Genomic DNA, 14441 nt, shown 5'->3' with positions numbered 1-14441 from the left:
CGTATAGTGGCCATAAACAAACTCACACAAACAAGACGCTCAGATTCAGGAGACCATTAAGGCACTAGATTCTGAGGCATACAAGCGCCACAAACTGTAGTTCTTCAACTCCTTTCAGGCAAAAAAGTGAGATTTCAAGGAAAAAGAACACATAACCATATCGAAACTCAGGAGCATTCAGCCATCCGTCACACATATTCACTGTCTACAACACATCAGCGTCTGGCGTTCGGCCAAACCCTGTTGTGTGGTCCTGCTGTCCGTGCCCGGAGGGGACGTCCAGAAGCCGACGAGTCGCATGCCACCGGCAAAACCTCACCACGGGCGGCGACACGCGCCGCATTCGTAACTATTTACCGCTGATCAGCGACAACGGCAGCCAGTTAACGAGGTATTGATTCGGTCGCCGCCTGGGCGTGGATTAGCGCGCCCCGCTCGGCTCCGGCGCCTCTGACAGGACGCGGGAGGCGTGTCGCTTCTCTGACGGGAGGCGGGGGCGTGCCGCTCTCGTCTCTGGCGGGAGGCGGGGGCGTGCCGCTCTCGTCTCTGACGGGAGACGGGAGGCGTGTCGCTTCTCTGACGGGAGGCGGGGGCGTGCCGCTCTCGTCTCTGACGGGAGGCGGGAGGCGTGTCGCTTCTCTGACAGGAGGAGGGGACGTGCCGCTCTCATCTCTGACGGGACGCGGGAGGCGTGTCGCTTCTCTGACGGGAGGCGGGGGCGTGCCACTCTCGTCTATGACGGGAGGCGGCAGCGTGCCGCTCTCGTCTCTGACAAAAGGCAGCGACGTGCCGCTCTCGTCTCTGACGGTGGCGTGCCACCCTCACCCCTGAAGGGAGGCGGCGGCGTGCCACTCTCGTTTCGGACAGGAGACGGCGGTGTGCCGCTCTCGACTCTGACGATGGCGCGCCACTCTCGCCTCTGACGGGAGCCGGCGGCGTGCCATTCACGTCTTTAACGGGAGGCGGCGACGCGCCACTCTCGTCTCTGACGGGAGGCGGCGGCGTGCCACTCTCGTCTCGTCGTCAGCAGCAGCGGCAATGTTCGCATGCCCAAAGGCTAGATGCCGCTCGCAGAAGAGGTCGGAGTGTCAAAATGCTCGTGCAGGTTCACAGCGGGAAGAAGAAAGCTTTAAAAACTGTTTGCAGATGTTGAATCAACTGGCACTATGTAATTATATGAAATGCTACGCTAATTTGAGGACAAATTGCATTTTTGAACCCTGCCTTCAATACCGTAGCCTTGAAGTGGAGCAACTGGAGCAGCAAACGCAGTCCGCAGTTCTTGCTGGAGGAGAAGACGTGGTTAATGACTCGAGCCGGCGGTCAGACGTAGACAGACCGGCTATCGGAATGCCTTTCGGGTCCATCCATTGTTTAGCAAGCAGCTATTCCTCTCATTTTTTCTCTTCCTTCTCATCTGGCTCTATTTTTGTTGCCGGCGGAACATGTCTCCTTTGGATGCACGCGTCTATTCGAATGTCAGCGTTCAGTTGTAATCCCAGTGAGAAACCGACAGTGAGATAAAGCGCATGGGCCCACACTGATGCCACGGTCGTCCGTCTCGCTGAGCTCGGAATAGACCCAAGTTGAAAAGGTCACCGACTCCGTCAGCACAAACTTTTACCAAGTTCGCCGCCATTTCGTATAGAAAGGTCACGGCTCGGCCGTGCAACACGTAGAAATAGATAAATATGCCTGTCCACCACTAAAGCACCTTGGCCACCGAAATCAGCATCCAAACCCAGTGAGCCTGACGCGACCGAGCGCTGATTACGAAATGTGCGCCAACTGCGAAGGAGAGTTCTCCGATCGCAAAAACTGTCTCCGGCTCGGCTGGAAGCCTGGAAGGACCAGCATGTTCAGCCATCCGGCCCATCATTCCCCCAACGTGTCCATGCCCCATCAGGCAATTCCCCCGATGAGCCCATCGCTGGTTCATGAGCTCCACATTCTTGCCCACAATGAACATCGATCAAAGCTCCACTTCTGGATCATCTCCAAACCCGGACGAGGTCCAGAGGCGGGAGGTACAGGCCCATTGCATATCGTCTCCAGACCCGGACGAGGTCCAGCGACAAGAGGTAAAGGCCTATTGCATATCGTCTCCAGACCCGGACGAGGTCCAGCGACAAGAGGTAAAGGCCTATTGCATATCGTCTCCAGATCCGGACGAGGTCCAGCGACAAGAGGTAAAGGCCTATCACATATCGTCTCCAGACCCGGACGAGGTCCAGCGACAAGAGGTACAGGCCTATCACATATCGTCTCCAGACCCGGATGAAGTGCAGCAGCAGGGGGTACCGGCCTTTCATATCAGCCGACCAGCGGCTGCTATACAGCTGTGGACGGGCAGGCCAAGGTGCTGACGGGCAATGCCAAATCGTCTCACATATACAGGATCACAGAGAGATCACAGGCATCGAACCGAAGGCGCGTCAGAGTTACAGCACCAGGTGGAACTCACCGACACAAGAACAAAGAGAGCTCAGAGTCAAAGAGCCGAGGGGTGATCAGAGGTAAAGGACCAGAGGGTCATTGATAGGCGGCAGGGGTGCAAGGGACGAGCGGGGACACGCAGAAACTCAGTAATCTCTGATCAGGAGCGTTCACACCGGTACGGCCCAGCCAGGTCTGCCAGCCGTGTGGTCTGGGCGGTGGAGGAGCTCACGGCTGGCCGTGTGGCCTGGGCAGTGGAGGAGCTCACGGCTGGCCGTGTGGTCTGGGCAGTGGAGGAGCTCACGGCTGGCCGTGTGGTCTGGGCGGTGGAGGAACCCAAGGCCGGCCGTGTGGTCTGGGCGGTGGATGAGCCCAAGGCCGGCCGTGTGGTCTGGGCGGTGGAGGAACCCAAGGCCGGCCGCGTGGTTTGGGCGGTGGAGGAGCTCGCGGCCGGCCGTATGGTCTGGGCGGTAGAGGAGCACACGGCCGGCTGTGTCGCTCACGTGTGACAGCCCTCGGATGGCGTACCCCTCCGGCGATATCAGCCCGTATAGTCTATGTACGTAATCATCTCAGGCTTACATATTACCCGCTTAGCTACCCCAAGCATCAGACCTACTGGCCGCCAATCTAAATTATTCAGAGATGTTGTCTTCCTTTTAAGACATCTGACCTACTGACCGCCAATCTGAACTATTCAGACATAATGCCTGCCGATTAAGACATCAGATCTGACGATAGGCGCTTGACACAACGCGCGCCTATCTAAAGGCATCAAATACCACCCTTATTTGAGATGCTAGGCCTGCCTGCCCGTCTGTGATGTCAGGCGTGTGTTTGTTTATATTATGAGTTAAACGCACATCTGAGGCATTAAGCCATTTACGCGTCAGCCATTAGGGACGGGGACGTCGAGGTTTTGAATGCATGGCTTCCACCCAACTAACCACCGTTGACACGACGCTTGATTTCGGACAACAGATGCGTTCCGTACCCCATTCCGTCGCGAACCGATGATAAGAGTGATAGATGTGTGAAACGCCAAAAGAAAACGCTCGCTTAGCAGCGCTTGTCGTACGTGAGAGTGAGCCCACCAACCAAGTTGTGTCATTCCAGCTTGTCGCACAGCTTTGCTTCAGCTGTTTAGGAGTACAGAACTGCAGAACTGGCGCGACGGGGAACGACAGATACAACACGGCCGCTCAGGGACTGGAGCTTAATGACAGAAAAGTGGCGTCTGGCGCCTTAAACGCGATATCCACCTGCCCAGGCCATACAAGACATCCGCTTGCCTCCGGTGGCGGCAGCCGTCCATTATTCTCCTGCCGAGCCGCAGCAGACGTCCATTATTCTCCTGCCGAGTCGCCGCAGACGAGGCTGCTTCCCGTCTCGGACGCTACAGAGCTGACGCCACTCACGGCGCCTCGCAGCCGAGCCGGCCAACAAACGCTGGCAAGGCTCAGGTTCAACCCCCGCCGCGAGCAATCGACCCGGCCTGTGTCCGACGCAAAATCGATGACGTCAGTGGGAAAGGGAAGAGTGAAAGTTGCTTTTTTAAAAAGGAAACACTCGCGAGCCACGCGCGGTGATGAACATTTCGGATGCCAAACATGTAGAGTGGGGCGGCTGGATAGCATGTGAGCGGCCTGCGACGGTCATGCTTAAGGTGCAATAAAGTTTAAATGGCTTCTGAGACTGGAGATAATGGGAAAGAATTGCTGGATTAATTCAAGCTCAAACTATCATTTAGCTTGGCGAGGCTTGCTAACAGCACTAACTCGGGAGGAGACAACATCAGCTGTACAGACGGGATTTAATGCCCCGGCATTAGCAACCGGCCTTTTTAGCGCTTTAGAAAAAGCCAAGTCTGGCTACATTAGCATAGCAGGCACATTCGAGCATCGTTTCACTGGCGCTGTTTCTAAGACAGCCATAGCGCACGGATCACTTGAGATATCAACTCTTGCCAGAGAGAGCCGTTTTCACACTCTCAACCCACGAGGGGGAGTTTGGCAGGCACCCCACTAACTCTTAAACTAGGACGGCTATAGCATCAGAATGAAAACCAGCGTGCTTGCTCGTGGTCAACGATATCTTGAGATGTTCAGAGCTTTCTGTGTGATAGCCATAATCCAAATTGAAACAAAATGTTCTCGACTGTATACCTACCACACTGCGAAACCAGAAAAAATGCATTGAGCATTGGCGCGTTCTCTGCTTTTTTCCGGTTTTGAGAATATTCAGATTTCTTGGTCTAAGTCAACTGAATGCCCCCACCCCACAGGTCAGGAAAGCATCACCACAGGGGAATCATTCATAGGACCACATGGCATATAGTTCACTACTGGTAGCTGTAGCACTAAACAAGGAAAAGTGACGGGGAAAACCCGATGTCGGGATCACCGCCGAAGCTATCCAGTTGCACCTGTTTTGTTTTTAGTTCAGTATGTAACAATATATAAGGACAAGCTACGTCGTTGGGGTAACGCATGTTGTACTGCTAATAAATGCAGATATTTGCTTAACAATAATCGGATGAACTTACTGTGAGCTTGCTTTCACTCTTCCAGTTATGAATAATTTGCAACAGATGCATTTGACCTTTGACGGGTCAAGGCCAGGCACGCTTATAAAGCCAAAAGATTCGTCCCGGTTAGCTCAGGTAGCAGAGCACTGGATTCGCAATAAAAAAGACCCTGGTTCGAGACGCAGCAACGCCACAGGGACAATTCGGGTTAGCATGCATACGTGACTGAAAGTCCAACCAACCACAGTCAGGTGTTGTTGAGTCAGGACTAAACAACACCTGGCGATCGGAGAGTTAACTGGCGGGAACGTGTACCAACTGATGCATGGAATGGTGAAGATTGAGCTGTGGGCGGAGCAGAAGGCTGAGACCGGAACTGTCTGCTTTTGCATGTGATTGTTGTTATTGGAAAAATGGGTCGAACACCCTTCATTCGCGTTTTTAAAGTATTTGACCCTAGGTCACGTCACAGTGTTGTCCCCCCCCCACCCACAACTCATTGCGTTAAATCGATTAATTTAAATCGGCGAATATTTCAAAGCGATCGGATGAGCGGTTTCGTAGCACCAGCATGTATGCTGGATATGCCAGTTCTTTGGTCCTATCCGTAGTAAGGCCCTATATACGAAGTAAGGTCACCATGTGATTTCTTTAACTCTGCACAAGCCGCCGCGTGACGTCAGTGGGAGCCGCTTGGTCGGTGGCCCCCGGCGACCACCGAATAGGAGAGCCAAGATTTCAGCCACCAGAAGCCGCTCCAGCAGCAGCAGACCCATGCGCCGCACTCCAGCAACGGCAGACCCAGGCTTCCCACCCGCCCCCCCCCCCCCTCTCTTGCAGGTTCAGACCCGCTGCTCGTCCAGACTAGCCTAAATCCCCTTTAACACCGGTGACAAAAACTTTTAAGATCAACAGGTGAATATCATTGTAAAGGGGATGTTCCGCATTCGAAGATATTGAAGCAGGCATCAGATGCGGTGAAATTGGTATTCTTTTTAGCGTAAAAGACTGCTCTAAAAACACAATTCCGTGTTCAGTAAAAATGCTCCTCAACCCGTCATTGTCTGATTACGTCATCGTACCTTGAAAAACATTGAGAGCCAAGTGACAGCCATTATATCTGGAAATCGTGCTCACAAACACCATATATGAACGACTCGACAACTATATTTCGTTTGGCCGTGATCGTCATATGGTTAACGGAATGACAGAAGTTTAATGACATGATTATGACGTCATAGACTCTTGGAAACCTTGAAATGATCTCCTAGAAACATTCTGCATCCGGTGTGTAGCTCCGAAACTAGGGGGGTTTAGGCCTCAAGAAGGGCATGGCTGTGTGCTGCACCAAATGACCCTCAAGATAGCTATTTCAGCTCAAAACCCCCATACAAACCGCGATGATCACGCCCAGCCCGGCCCCAGCGGTCCACCGCTCATCCAAAAGTTGTTGAACAATCAAAATGATCGCTGGATTGTTGACGTTTATGCCACTCCCATCGACGTCACCGTGGGGTGGTTGCTAGATAACTTGGTTTCCCTATGACCCTCAACACTGGTGGCGACCCATCTGCACAGTGTTAGGCTAGTCGATTTGTGCTATGCGTAAATGTCGTTCCTTCGTAATCCTTGCGCAATGTTTGGGAACATATCGCTATGCATGGTAAGCAGGGCCCTGTACAGGCCGTAACAGCATCTCAAGTAATTGGTCTTGCAAATTTAACTCGTAGGCCCACAGTTCAATCGTTACCGGACTTCACGTACATGCTTACGTGCTTCATCCTCCGTTGGGCCCCAGTGCCGGCGCACGGCCAGTGCATTCAATTGACAGCCGCATTCCAGTTCATCCTCACCGTCCTCTCTCGTGCTCAGGGATTCTTCCCTCCACCCATTCATGCTCAAGTCCGCCATTTCTGCCACGTCTGCGCTTCTCTATGGATGCATGCTATCAGACAATAAGTTCCTGGCAACCTGAGCCTCTACACGAGCCTTGGAAATATTATATATGGTCAGATTCAACCAAAACAAGCTCACAAACAACACGAATCGTAACGCTAAGCTCATCTCTCGCCTCCTGTTAACGCATCCGCTCCTCTTATCCGGCGATTCGTTCCCGAGTTGTTCATCGGATCGCCAGCCATCCGTCACCAACCGGTCAATTCGCCTCTCCCCACACATGTTTGCAAATCTGCCCCCTCACCGCCACACACCCTACCCCCACCGACACACATACACACACACACACACACACACACACACACACACACACACGCACGCACGCACGCACGCACGCACGCACGCACGCACGCACGCACGCACGCACGCACGCACGCACACACACACATTCGTCCCGCGCCGTCGGGCCCCCGGCCCGAGCGTGTGCCGGAAACACCCACCGAAGTGGAGCCGCCAGACCTCGGCCGTGGTTTGGCCACGCGACTGGCCGCCGTACACCAGCATCCAGGCGAGCAGGCGGCAGGCGGCGTGGCCGTGCAGCGGGCCCGGCGGAGAGCCGCGCCACCGCACCGCCGTCCACAGCAGCGAGTCTGCAACACAGCACGCCTGTTAGTGCCGTCCACAGCAGCGAGTCTGCAACACAGCACACCTGTTAGCGCCGGCCACAGCAGCGAGTCTGCAATACAGCACGCCTGTTAGTGCCGTCCACAGCAGCGAGTCTGCAACACAGCACGCCTGTTAGTGCCGTCCACAACAGCGAGTCTGCAACACAGCACGCCTGTTAGCGCCGTCCACGGCAAAGAGTCTGCAACACAGCACGCCTGTTAGCGCCGTCCACAGCAGCGAGTCTGCAACACAGCACGCCTGTTAGCGCCGTCCACAGCAGCGAGTCTGCAACACCAGGAAGGTATCACTCGCCCTCTTCAGTAGCGATATTGCAACGGGGAAGGTTTGTTGGCTCTGTGCACAACAGCTATTATGCAGCACTGGAATGCCTCCTGCTCTCTACATTCGGGGATCTGTAGCTAAGGAGATGTCGTTACTCCCGACAGCAGCGAGTCTGCAACAACTGGAGGCTAAACGCGATAAAGTCTTCCCCCAGCCACAATAACATCCAGGCACTGAATGAAGCACCGCGCAATCGTCTCCGTCTTCAGACGGCCTCTTGGCAGGCATTGCGAGTTATGTAGATGATAGTACAGTTTGTTTATGTGAACCAAACCGCAGATGCATCGCTTCACACACATCTAACATGTCCAGGACCTGTTTGGTGCCCCGTTGGCTACCCACCACGGGTGCCATGGTGAGTTCCCCACTGGGCGGGGGGGGGGACACGTACCGAGGTCGAGTTTCCAGAGGTCGGCGCGCTCGGTCAGGTCGGTCATGCCGCCGAACACCCACATGGCGCTGTCGTGGACGACGGCCGAGTGGGCGTGGCGTCCCTCGGCCGGACCGGGCCCCGTGCGCAGCTCCTCCCACCGACCCGAGGCTGGCGGCAGGCGCGGCACTTCAGAAACGGGCACGCACACACGTGCGCGCCCGCAATCGCGCACGCCACACGCACGTGCGCAGCGACACACACGCAGGCGCAGCGACAGCGGGCTCACACAGCACGTAGTTGATGAACTGACGCAATGGTCTCAATTTGTTCAGACACACCAATAGGTCCTGTGGTGTGACAGTGTGTCACCAAACACACCAGCTTCTTTAGCACAGCACAGTTCCCCTAAAACTTGTTCGTACTGTCCCTTTACCACCTACTTGTTTGCCACTATTCCGCTCGCGAGGAAGTGCTTACAGCTTCGTGCGCGTGATGTTTCGCGAATGCTCCCGTGATAACTGAGCCAACTCTGTCTATCTTCGTGGGTCGGTTAATTTGTATAACTGACATTGCCATCACATGCAGACAAAAGAGGGACGGCTTATGCCAGCAGACGACAACCAACACTCACAGAGCTACCGGGCAGAGCACAACGGACTCGCGCTCCCAAAATCCCGCAGTTGGCACACAGAGTCGCCGAAATTGACGCGCTCCAACTGCATTATGAAGTGAGTCTATGCCATTGACGGGTGAGAACAGCTGTGACCCGTGCGTGATAACCACCACGCCATGTGGCAATGATCCACCACCTTACTTCAAAATTTCCACACACTAAGCGACAGCGCCAGGATGTTGCCGCTGCTATAGTCTGCCAAAACAGACGTGCCACCGGCGCTGTAAGGTGCGAGCCTCGTCTGCCAGAGGAGGCGTTTCCCAGAACAAAACCCGGCAATACCGCCACCCTGAAAAACCGGAGAATAATCCCAAGCGGCGGACCCAGACGCCTGGTTTGGCGCGAGAAGCACACCACTGCATTGGTATTTCCTCTAAAATGTGAGACACTTGATTTAACAAAATGCATCAGAAATTGACATATGCAGCCCATATCTGGAAGATCGACCACAACCAATAATTTTGTACTGACTCTCTTTAAGACTAGAACTTAGTAAGTAAAACTATTCAACTTTGCTTTAAGTACGCCACTGGTGGATCCATCCAGTTAGGGATAGGGACTAAGCCGCTCGGGCAAATGACGTACAATATACATGCACGAGGATGCGTTTTTACGAGGATATTCCTTAAATTATTCAATGCTAAGTTACACGATAACAGAGATAGTCGACTACCTGAGATTAAGCTCCGGGCATCCTGGCTGCACGCCCGCGTGCAGTCCGACCGGCCTGCTCCTCATGGAACCACGCATCATGAATGCATTTCAGCTTTTCACCTGTGTCAACTTGTACCCAACCTTTGCCATACGCTGGTTACACTGTTCAAGGAGCTTAAGGATGAGGAAAACATGCACTAAATTCCAAACTGATCCACATTTTTTGATTCTCTTACCTTCATTCTTATCTAAATATGGCGGCCTTTCTCTTCGTCTGTTCTCGAAAAAGTTTACAAAGGTCACCTGCCCCTTCATTTTCACCGCAGTTCTCTTCCAGTTACTGTCAGGCCCGCCTGGGTACTGTCTCTTTGAAAGATGGCTCCAACCAATCACCTCGCGTGAAAATCCCATGTTTTGCGAGGAAACGTACTCATAAGCATAATTGTCCAAACTAAGAGAAGAGGCTGAAGTGCTTCCAGATGGAAACACAAGCAAACTTACACAACTCATCCACGTTCGCTATTCTTGTTGCTCGTTTTATTATTGCCAAATCAGTTCCCAACAGACCAACATATTTGGGATCAATGCCCCTCTTCTGAGCGTATGAGCAGGGGAAGGCTGGAATGACCCCTGCCATCGATTGGCCGATACAAGCGGATGACTTTGGTCGGGCGCTTTTTCATCCCGATGAAGCCCTGGAACTCTGCAGCCGTCAGACCTCGCTCCGTTCGCACCGCACAACATGTGCCATCCCGCTACGATTGGATAAACCAGGGGGGGGGGGGGCGCACCTAGGGCACCGAAGCACACAGGCTTGGCTGAATAATGGAGGCTTAATCGAGTCCGAAGCTGATTTGTCACAATGCATTTGATTACCTGATTACAACCTCCTGATTGAATCCTGACATCATGCTCGCTCCAACCAAAAAGAAAGAGCCTCACGGAAGGAACAACAGTGGATTGGTCTCAACAAAATCTCGTGAGTTGTGATCGGTTTGATTTTGCTGGGCACATAATTGAACATTTCTTCCTGAAAATCATACTATTTTAGACATACATGCCCAAATTTACAAAAACATCGTACGTAGAAAAACAAACTTTGAACGTTCAAACTTTTCGTTTAATTCTGAGCACACCAATATGTAGGGTGGCGTGTGCCAGCGTGCTTTATAATGCAGGGCTTCATTAAGGTACCAGAGTCGACCTGCCCCGGGCGATCGGTGGATTCCTCGGTTCCCGACTGCCAGCCACGCCGGCCGTCGAACGCCTTGCAGTGTTCCCTAAAAACCGCCGCTATCCAGAAACCAGAAGTGCTGGACACAAGGGTTTGCCCTCAAAACACACCGTACCATGAATTCCCCACAGGCTCTTACCACTTGAGCGCAACTGTCAAATAAGCCGGAGAGATATCTTCAAAAAATGGATGGCGGAGGTCGCCTCGACCACCTCCCCATCAGGCGAGCGCTAGTAACACAATGGTATGCGAGCTGCTAGGCGTGCAGATTGTGTACTCGCAGATCAACTCGATATTGTGCAACGTAAACCCTGTTGGGCCCGTGGCATAAACGTTCTGGCCGACCAGATATCTAAAAAGTAAGGCTTCATTACTACAAAATTGACAAAGGGGTTCATAATACATTTGTGTCATAAAGCAGGCTGTCTTGAGGTACGATTCATATCAGATTTTCTGCTTCAACAGAGAACATACGGTTTAGCACCAACACAATCGGTGTATCGTAAAAACGTATTTGTTGTCATCACGTCCTGTTGCAACACTCCGATAACAAGTATGCCAGATGCGTGATATAAATGACTGGTTATTGATCTCCGATCAATTCAAGCAGACAAAAAAGACGTGCTTAGAAGTTAAAAAGCCCAATGCCAGGGTTCGGTGATCTCACATCAGCACCGTTGGGGCGCATAGGTAAAGTTGCTCTTGCCAGCACAGCGATCACCAACCAGAAGCGGAGTTATACGCTCAACTGAGCTTGCACATAATGAGTGGTCAGCTTCATCGTCAACATTAGGCCAAGTCACGCTAATTCAGCCCTTCAGAACGCTATGCTGCATCTGCTTTCGTTTTCTGTTGGGGAGGGGGCTCCCTGTCACAATTTCTCACCCGAATTATCGCAAGACTTTCAATGACATACCACAGCTGGTCACAATTACTTTTCACTCCCGTCTATCAACTTCTGGTTGGTCTTCACTGAACGGACACCGAAACAGACTGAGGATTGCGTTGGCTTAGACTGTCTTGAGACGACCGACGAGAAACCTTCAACGTGAGGTTGAGAAAACAATGTAAAATTCTGATCGCAAGTCGGAGACAAAGACTGCCGACATCACCCGACCGCGCAGGTCATGAAAATGGACACTAAACGGCGCTCAGCCTGGGGACCAGGCTGCAACCATGTAAGGTATCAGAAATAATCATGGTCTCGATCCACATTAATCTAACAGCTGCCCACTTTATTTTATCTGGACCCTCTCCGAAGCTTTGTGTGGCTTGCCATCCACCCAGCTCCTTGCCCTTCCATCCTCTGTTTCCACGCATCTGCTGCGTTGACGGTATTGCGGGCAACTTCGGCCGAATACAAACGCCTCATATGAGCATTATTGGATCATATTTTGGTTGCAGATGGCGCCTCGGCTAGAAGAACTCTCGAGATGGCACCGAACTCCAGAGGAAGAACTCCCGGTACTCCAATTGGCGACGCACATCCCCTTAACACGACTCTTCGTTTTGCCCGCCCTAACAATGCTCACACTGCGGCCCGTGAGTGTGCAAGAAAACGAGGGATGCAATCTACCTCAAGGGCGTGTGACGCACGCAGTTTAAACGCTCTGGTTGAAAATCAATGGCGTTCCGCTTATGGACATCAAATTGAAACCGGGAAACCTTTGGTGACAGTTTGATGGGGCCCAAGGCTGGGTTTGCCTCTGGCTTCGTTGGCTTCAACCGATGGGGGCGTCAACCCAATGCTAGTGGAGCGGAGGTAAAATAGATTTCATTGCAGCTTTGGGACGTCAAAAGAAGTCAAATGCATTCAAGCAGCGGCTTAAATGCAGCCAATGCGGTTTGACAAATAGTGGTTACAACTCACAACTTTAGAGAATCGACTGGCCGATACGCCAGTGGAATACTAACGACCATTTGGCGTGACGTTACAGGATGAGAACGTTTGGGGACACGTTCCATGTTCCCTGCGGCATATCCCATGTGCTTATCAGCCCAGGCAGATGGACTAGGCGGACAGGTTTCGCCGTAATGATCGGGCTGCACTGCAGCCAACCATTTTGGGAATATCATAGCACTGATTTCGGCAAAGCGACCATGCCTGTCGTTTGAATTATTTTTCATCGCATCAATATTATTTTACTGAAATCAGGCTTTTGATAGTCAGTATTTCTAACGGTGTTTTAAGTTAGATATCACGAATTTGTGCTGCCCATAACACAAACTTGACATGCTGTCATTGTTCAAAATACAATTGACATTAGCAATGAATGATTACTTTATCAGCAGCAGTTCCTTGAACACGCTGAAGGATTTAAACACTATCACGACGCTGCATCATTGGCTTGTATGTGAGCATGGTCATATGCCAACACCATAAGCTGTTACGTCATCTGTCTTGTTTATGCTTTTATACTTAATAGGATTATCGCAAACGGAGCCCTCTCCACTAACAGGCGAAGTCAGCAGAAATAAACACGACCTGTGTGGGCGCACGCCGATAAATTTACATTTGGGGGCACATTCGCCAGAAATTGCATTGACACTATGAATATTACCGCATGGATTCTGAGAGCAGTAATATCATCAAACATTCGGTTCGACGTTTCATACAAAAGCGTTGATCAGCTTTGGTGCCCCACAGAATAGCCTGAATCTCACGGCGGTCACCCGCGCCGAATGAACCTCGATCGGTGCCTGCGTGCGGGTCGGCCGCCGAATCACGCGCATGGTGGAGCCGCGCGGTAACATGCGGGAGTCTAATTTTGCTGGAAAAACGCTCCAAATAGACATCATACTGCACTCTCCGTGACGTTCAAAAGAGAAGGTGAAAGTGGCGCAAAACACCTTGATACGAAAGAGACTGCAGGCATGGCAGGAAGGGGTATCACTTAAAACTTGGAAGTTAAGAGCGAGCGAACGAGGGAAAGGCTACAAGGTATTATTAAAGGCGAGGGGTCGGCTGGCTGGGCTGGCAACATCTGAGACACGAGCAGCAAAAGACAGCGTGATGTCCAGAGTGGCTGCCAGATCACGAATCTCTCCAATGTGTTCCACCTCCGTGCCACTGATAACATATGCTGTCTGGACGGAAGCGTGCCTGAGGACCATCACGGCAGATTGGCGTTTGATAGCATTCAGTGGTGGTTCTTATCTGACAGACCAGACCGTCAGACGATCGAAGGATTGCTGCCACTATGCCTCTGTATGAAAACAGTGTGTGAAGTCTGTGTAACACCGCTGCTTGAAAATCGCACATATACTGTCAAAAATAGCCAAAACACGTTCAGCTTCAAATAGCTCATGAGCATAGCATAAATAAATAAGACGATACGAAGAACACTGCACGGCGACGAACTGCCGCCGCAGGCAACGGTCGGCGATCGTCGAACCGACCACTGACCGCGGGCGATGGGGGACAACACCGTTCCCTTCGGCGACCAACTGCCGCAGCGGGCAACGGTCGGCGACTGCCGAACCGGCCACTGATCGCGGGCGGTGTGGGACGACACTGTTCCCTTCGGCGACCAACTGCCGCAGCGGGCAACGGTCGGCGACCCCGAACCGGCCACTGATCGCGGGCGATGGGGGACGACACTGTTCCCTTCGGCGACCTGCTGCTGCCGCGGGCAACGGT

The 14441-nt window shown here is 52.5% G+C and overlaps 1 protein-coding gene across 1 annotated transcript in view; it reads right to left on the bottom strand.

Annotated features, from left to right (window-relative positions):
- LOC119089866 (tip elongation aberrant protein 3) overlaps positions 1-14441 on the bottom strand; it is a 58867-nt gene that overhangs the window by 4536 nt on the left and 39890 nt on the right. The window contains exons 5-6 of the mRNA XM_037212674.1: positions 8259-8408; positions 7360-7509 (exon numbers count right to left, since the gene is read on the bottom strand). Of these exons, the coding sequence (XP_037068569.1) occupies positions 7360-7509; positions 8259-8408 (300 nt within the window). The remainder of the gene's footprint in view (positions 1-7359; positions 7510-8258; positions 8409-14441) is intronic.

The sequence above is a fragment of the Pollicipes pollicipes genome, unplaced genomic scaffold (genome assembly GCF_011947565.3).
Source record: "Pollicipes pollicipes isolate AB1234 unplaced genomic scaffold, Ppol_2.1 Scaffold_3087;HRSCAF=3621_pilon_pilon_pilon, whole genome shotgun sequence".
NCBI classification, from domain to species: Eukaryota; Metazoa; Arthropoda; class Thecostraca; order Pollicipedomorpha; family Pollicipedidae; genus Pollicipes; species Pollicipes pollicipes.
This window is presented reverse-complemented; position numbering and strand designations above follow the sequence as displayed.